The 7,500-nt window shown below is 51.3% G+C and overlaps 1 protein-coding gene across 1 annotated transcript in view; it reads right to left on the bottom strand.

The window, feature by feature from the left end:
• Positions 1–3,968, bottom strand: part of LOC139394433 (uncharacterized) — a 35,052-nt gene extending 31,084 nt beyond the window's left edge. Inside the window, exon 1 of the mRNA XM_071142498.1 lies at positions 3,534–3,968. Coding sequence (XP_070998599.1) covers positions 3,534–3,968 — 435 coding nt within the window. The remainder of the gene's footprint in view (positions 1–3,533) is intronic.
• Positions 3,969–7,500: the final 3,532 nt, after the last annotated feature.

Raw genomic sequence — 7,500 nt, 5'->3', positions numbered from 1 at the left:
GAGCTTGATGACGAGCTTGGAGGGCACTATGGTGTTAAATGCTGAGCTGTAATCGATGAACAGCATTCTTACATAGGTATTCCTCTTGTCCAGATGGGTTAGGGCAGTGTGCAGTGTCTGTGTCGTCTGTGGACCTATTGGGGCAGTAAGGATAGTAAGTAAGTAAGTAAGCATAGGTATTCCTCCAGATAGAATAGCAGTGATCCAAGGTTTTTCCAGCCTTGGTTGCGCAATCGATATGCTGATAAAATTTAGGGAGTCTTGTTTTCAGATTAGCCTTGTTAAGATGGGTTAGGGCAGTGTGCAGTGTGGTTGAGATTGCATCGTCTGTGGACCTATTTGGGCGGTAAGCAAATTGGAGTGGGTCTAGGGTGTCAGGTAGGGTGGAGGTGATATGGTCCTTGACTAGTCTCTCAAAGCACTTCATGATGACGTAAGTGAGTGCTACGGGGCGGTAGTCGTTTAGCTCAGTTACCTTAGCTTTCTTGGGAACAGGAACAATGGTGGCCCTCTTGAAGCATGTGGGAACAACAGACTGGGATAGGGATTGATTAAATATGTCCGTAAACACACCAGCCAGCTGGTCTGCGTATGCTCTGAGGGCGCGGCTGGGGATGCCGTCTGGGCCTGCAGCCTTGCGAGGGTTGACACGTTTAAATGTTTTCCTCACGTCGGCTGCAGTGAAGGAGAGTCCGCAAGTTTTAGTTGCGGGCCGTGTCAGTGGCACTGTATTGTCCTCAAAGCGGGCAAAAAAGTTATTTAGTCTGCCTGGGAGCAAGACATCCTGGTCCGTGACGGGGCTGGTTTTCTTTTTGTAATCCGTGATTGACTGTAGACCCTGCCACATACCTCTTGTGTCTGAGCCGTTGAATTGAGATTCTACTTTGTCTCTATACTGGCGCTTAGCTTGTTTGATTGCCTTGCGGAGGGAATAGTTACACTGTTTGTATTCGGTCATGTTTCCGGTCACCTTGCCCTGATCAAAAGCAGTGGTTTGGGCTTTCAGTTTCACGCGGATGCTGCCATCAATCCACGGTTTCTGGTTTGGGAATGTTTTAATCGTTGCTATGGGAACGACATCTTCAACGCACGTTCTAATGAACTCGCTCACCGAACCAGCGTATTCGTCAATGTTGTTGTCTGACGCAATACGAAACATATCCCAGTCCACGTGATGGAAGCAGTCTTGGAGTGTGGAATCAGATTGGTCGGACCAGCGTTGAACAGACCTCAGCGCGGGAGCTTCTTGTTTTAGTTTCTGTCTGTAGGCAGGGATCAACAAAATGGAGTCGTGGTCAGCTTTTCCAAAAGAAGGGCGGGGCAGGGCCTTATATGCGTCGCGGAAGTTAGAATAGCAGTGATCCAAGGTTTTTCCAGCCTTGGTTGCGCAATCGATATGCTGATAAAATTTAGGGAGTCTTGTTTTCAGATTAGCCTTGTTAAAATCCCCAGCTACAATGAATGCAGCCTCCGGATAAATGGATTCCAGTTTGCAAAGAGTCAAATAAAGTTTGTTTAGAGCCATCGATGTGTCTGCTTGGGGGGGAATATATACGGCTGTGATTATAATCGAAGAGAATTCCCTTGGTAGATAATGCGGTCGACATTTGATTGTGAGGAATTCTAAATTAGGTAAACAGAAGGATTTGAGTACCTGTATGTTGTTATGATCACACCACATCACGTTAACCATGAAGCATACGCCACTGCCCCTCTTCTTACCAGAAAGATGTTTGTTTCTGTCTGCGCGATGCGTGGAGAAACCAGCTGGCTGCACCGACTCCGATAGCGTCTCTCCAGTGAGCCATGTTTCCGTGAAGCAAATAACGTTACAGTCTCTGATGTCCCTCTGGAATGCTACCCTTGCTCGGATTTCATCAACCTTGTTGTCAAGAGACTGGACATTGGCGAGAAGAATGCTAGGGAGTGGTGCACGATGTGCCCGTCTCCGGAGTCTGACCAGAAGACCGCTCCGTTTCCCCCTTTTACAAAGTCGTTTTTTTGGGTCGCCGGCTGGGATCCATTCCGTTGTCCTGGGTGAAAGGCAGAACACAGGATCCGCTTCGCGAAAGTCATATTCTTGGTCGTACTGATGGTGAGTTGACGCTGCTCTTATGTTCAGTAGTTCTTCTCGACTGTATGTAATGAAACCTAAGATGACCTGGGGTACCAATGTAAGAAATTACACGTATAAAAAAAATAAATAAAAAAAAAATAAAAAATGCATAGTTTCCTAGGAACGCGAAGCGAGGCGGCCATCTCTGTCGGCGCCGGGCGGCCATCTCTGTCGGCGCCGGGCGGCCATCTCTGTCGGCGCCGGGCGGCCATCTCTGTCGGCGCCGGGCGGCCATCTCTGTCGGCGCCGGGCGGCCATCTCTGTCGGCGCCGGGCGGCCATCTCTGTCGGCGCCGGGCGGCCATCTCTGTCGGCGCCGGGCGGCCATCTCTGTCGGCGCCGGGCGGGCATCTCTGTCGGCGCCGGGCGGCCATCTCTGTCGGCGCCGGGCGGCCATCTCTGTCGGCGCCGGGCGACCATCTCTGTCGGCGCCGGGCGGCCATCTCTGTCGGCGCCGGGCGGCCATCTCTGTCGGCGCCGGGCGGCCATCTCTGTCGGCGCCTCTCTACTGTATATAGCCTCTCTACTGTATATAGCCTCTCTACTGTATATAGCCTCTCTACTGTATATAGCCTCACTACTGTATATAGCCTGTCTTTTTACTGTTGTTTTTATTTCTTTACTTACCTATTGTTCACCTAATACCTTTTTTGCACTACTCAAACTTTTCTTCTCATAAGGGATTACGTTTGAAAAGGACGAGGCTGTGGTAGTTTGTCTTTCAGCAGACGTTTTAGGAATCGTGCGACTGGAATCGGCATTGTGTAGTCTCACGCATTCCTCCCATTCCCCCGGGTGGGAGACAGTGGGTTAACTGCCTGTTCAGGGGCACTAGGCTACCCATCCCCCCGGGTGGGAGACAGTGGGTTAACTGCCTGTTCAGGGGCACTAGGCTACCCATCCCCCCGGGTGGGAGACAGGGGGTTAACTGCCTGTTCAGGGGCACTAGGCTACCCATTCCCCCGGGTGGGAGACAGTGGGTTAACTGCCTGTTCAGGGGCACTAGGCTACCCATTCCCCCGGGTGGGAGACAGTGGGTTAACTGCCTGTTCAGGGGCACTAGGCTACCCATTCCCCCGGGTGGGAGACAGTGGGTTAACTGCCTGTTCAGGGGCACTAGGCTACCCATTCCCCCGGGTGGGAGACAGTGGGTTAACTGCCTGTTCAGGGGCACTAGGCTACCCATTCCCCCGGGTGTTTCAGTTGCAGGTGATGGAAGAGGTTGGTTGTCCTGCTGCTTTTCGGAGCGATTGTCTTTCCGACACATTTTGCACAGGACATTCGTTTGCTGAAAACATCAGACCTCTTAAACCCAAACTGCTTCCATATTACTGAAAACATCAGACCTCTTAAACACAAACCGCTTCCATATTACTGAAAACATCAGACCTCTTAAACACAAACCATTTCCATATTACTGAAAACACATTGCTGCCTTTTTTGGGGGTGATTTCATCCTCAGGAGAGGCTGAACTGGCGTCCTCAGGAGAGGCTGAACTGGCGTCCTCGGGAGAGGCTGAACTGGCGTCCTCAGGAGAGGCTGAACTGGCGTCCTCAGGAGAGGCTGAGCTGGCGTCCTCAGGAGAGGCTGAGCTGGCGTCCCCAGGAGAGGCTGAGCTGGCGTCCTCAGGAGAGGCTGAGCTGGCGTCCTCAGGAGAGGCTGAGTTGGCGTCCTCAGGAGAGTCTGAGCTGGCGTCCTCAGGAGAGGCTGAGCTGGCATCCTCAGGAGAGGCTGAGCTGGCGTCCTCAGGAGAGGCTGAGCTGGCGTCCTCAGGAGAGGCTGAGCTGGCGTCCCCAGGAGAGGCTGAGCTGGCGTCCTCAGGAGAGGCTGAGCTGGCGTCCTCACTTTCCATGTTGGTGGAACTCTTACCGCTGCTACACCTCTCCGGCGTGGTTACAATTGTGTGAAAGGCTGTGATTGGTGGATAACTTCTGTGCACGTGTTGGACTGACAGAGAAGAGACAGTGAGCTGCTGCGTTTGTAAAACGTTACATCATAACAGAACCTCCATTCTTGCCATACAGGTATTTTCTATATCGCGCAAAAACATAAACGTGAATATATCGGGTAAAAAATCGATATATATCGCCCAGCCCGAGCTTGGAGGAGAGGCATGATGGCACAGGACTGGGGTGTTTCTCTCTCTCTCTCTCCGATTGGAGGGCAGCCAGCCCGGTCCAAACCCACCAGGACCCTGGGCAGTGCCGTGCCGCCACCAGAACATCAGAACAGGCGCCATGCGGCCGCTCCAATCCCGTCTCAGCACTGCCTCTCTCTCCTCTCACTCAGATCCTCACAGCCCAGATATACCTCATCTCCCATAGTGACCCACATAACAACCAACCAGCCATTACACAGTCTCTCTCACACACACTCAGACGCACACTCAAGACGCACACTCAAGAGACACACACACACACACACACACACACACACACACACACACACACACACACACACACACACACACACACACACACACACACACACACACACACACACATACACACACACACCCTTCCCATCTGTCTCTGCCAGACCAGCCCATTACTCCCCTATGCCAGTGTGTCAGTCCCTCTCCTCTACTGTGGTCAGTGGGCTCTATGAGCCCCATTCCCTGACTGCCTTTCCTCTCTGTACAGCTGGGATGTTGTTTTATTGTGTTAGAGCTGTTCACAGGATGTTGTTTTATTATGTTAGAGCTGTTCACAGGATGTTGTTTTATTGGGTTAGAGCTGTTCACAGGATGTTGTTTTATTGTGTTAGAGCTGTTCCCATAACCCTCTACCCAGCTGTCTATATAGACTGTATCATGACCCTCTACCCAGCTGTCTATATAGACTGTATCATGACCCTCTACCCAGCTGTCTATATAGACTGTATCATGACCCTCTACCCAGCTGTCTATATAGACTGTATCGTTACCATCTACCCAGCTGTCTATATAGACTGTATCATGACCCACTACCCAGCTGTCTAATAGCAGACATCCTGTTCTGCTGTCAGGACTCTGAATAAAACATCAATACATTGAATTGATTATTAATGACTTCAGGTTCTGCAATAAAAATAATCTATTAGCCTTTCTGTCCTTGAGAGTCTCTCATACATCTCTCTATCTCTCTCTCTGTCTGTCTCATACCTCTCTCTCTCTCTCTCAATCCTCTCTCTCTCACTCTCTGTCGGTCTCATACCTCTCTCTCTCTCTCTCATACCTCTCTCTCTCTGTCTCTCTCATACCTCTCTCTCTCTCTGTCTCTCTCTCTCTCTCTCTCTCTCTGTCTCTCTCATACCTCTCTCTCTCTCTCTCTCTGTCTCTCTCATCCCTCTCTCTCTCTCTCTCTCTCCCTCTCTCTCTCTTGCTCTCTCTTTCTCTCTGTCTCTCTCATACCTCTCTCTCTCTCATACCTCTCTCTCTCTCTCTGATACCTCTCTCTCTCTCTCTCTCTCTCTCTCTCGCTCTCTCTCCTTCCTCATCTTTAACTCCGAAGTCTGAATGGAGACAGTGTATAGACACTCCCCTGTCATGTGGCGAGGGTCTGGACAATCACTCAAATCATTTGAAGTTCTGGAGAAGTTAGTCTAGGATCAGTTTTTTATGAAACGGAACATATTTGATCTACTAAATGTAGATTGGCAACAACAAATGACAACGAAGTACAGAGGACTATGGAATGGAACTCCAGAGTAGTTGGTTACCAGGCAACAGAAAGCTCCATCATCAACAACAAATGACAACGAAGTACAGAGGACTATGGAATGGAACTCCAGAGTAGTTGGTTACCAGGCAACAGAAAGCTCCATCATCAACAACAAATGACAACGAAGTACAGAGGACTATGGAATGGAACTCCAGAGTAGTTGGTTACCAGGCAACAGAAAGCTCCATCATCATGAGTGAACGTGACGAGACCTGCTGATCAAGACTCCAAACATAGAATTCAAGTGTACGGAGTGTTAGAAAGGAGAGGTGTGGCGTTAATACGACTTCATCACACCGTCAGAGATACAGCTGTCTGCTGACAAGCAGAGTGGTGCGGAGGGAACACACACACACACGGAGCACACACACACACGGAGCACACACACACACACACACACACGCACGCACGCACGTACACACACACACAGACAGACACAGTGTGTGTGTGTGTGTATAAACTGTCTCCACTACACACCTGTGAAAACACACATTTTCTGCTTGTTATCGCCAGTTGTCAGGACTGGAGTCATCCTGCACATTCATTTAAGACCTCCCTCCTCTCTCCCACTCTCTTCCTTTCCCTCTGTCTCTCGCTCTCTCTTCCCCATCTCTGTCCCTCCCTCTGTATCTCTCCCTCCCTCTCTCTGTCTCTCTCCCTCCCTCTTTCTGTCTCTATCTCTTTCTTCCATTTCTCTCTCTCTCTCTCCCTCCCCCTCCCTCCCTCCCTCTCTCCCTCCCTCTCTCTCTCTGTCTCTCTCCCTCCCTCTCTCTGTCTCTATCTCTTTCTTCCATTTCTCTCTCTCTCTCCCTCCCCCTCCCTCCCTCCCTCTCTCCCTCCCTCTCTCTCTCTCTCTCTGTCTCTCTCCCTCCCTCTTTCTGTCTCTATCTCTTTCTTCCATTTCTCTCTCTCTCTCCCTCCCCCTCCCCCCTCCCCTCCCCCCCTCTCTCCCTCCCTCCCTCTCTCTCTCTGTCTCTCTCCCTCCCTCTCTCTGTCTCTCTCCCTCCCTCTTTCTGTCTCTCTCTCTTTCTTCCATTTCTCTCCCTCCCTCCCCTATCGCTCCCTCCCTCTCTCTGTCTCTCACTCTCTCCCTCCCTCTCCCCTATTGCTCCCCCCCTCTCTCTCTCTCTCACTCTCACTCCCTCCCTCTCTCTGTCTCTCTCGCTCCCTCTGGCTCTCTCTTCCACCCCCCCCCCCTCTCTCTCTCTGACACAGGGTGAGATGTCTGGTCAGATAAGTACACAGTTGACCTGATCTCCTTACAGGAAAACAGCATATATCATAGAGAAAGGAGGGAGGAAGAAGGAGGGGAAGGAGAAGGAGGGAGGGGAAGGAGAAGGAGGAAGGAGAAGGAGGAAGGAAGAGGTAGGGGAGGAGAAGGGAGAAGGAGGAGAAGGAGGGAGAAGGGAGAAGTAGGAGAACGAGGGAGGAGTAGAAGGGAGGAGAAGGGAGAATGAGGGAGTAGAAGGAGGCGAAGGAGGGAGGAGAGAGGAGAAGGAGGGAGGAGAAGGGAGTAGAAGGAGGAGAAGGAGGGAGGAGAAGGAGGGAGGAAGAGGGAGTAGAAGGAGGAGAAGGAGGGAGGAAGAGGGAGTAGAAGGAGGAGAAGGAGGGAGGAGAAGGAGGGAGGAAGGGGAGTAGAAGGAGGAGAAGGAGGGAGGAGAAGGAGGGAGGAAGAGGGGAGTA

The sequence above is a fragment of the Oncorhynchus clarkii genome, unplaced genomic scaffold, assembly GCF_045791955.1.
Source record: "Oncorhynchus clarkii lewisi isolate Uvic-CL-2024 unplaced genomic scaffold, UVic_Ocla_1.0 unplaced_contig_1316_pilon_pilon, whole genome shotgun sequence".
In the NCBI taxonomy this organism is placed as follows: domain Eukaryota; kingdom Metazoa; phylum Chordata; class Actinopteri; order Salmoniformes; family Salmonidae; genus Oncorhynchus; species Oncorhynchus clarkii.
Note: the sequence above shows the minus strand (reverse complement) of the source record. Positions and strands in the feature narration are given on the sequence as shown.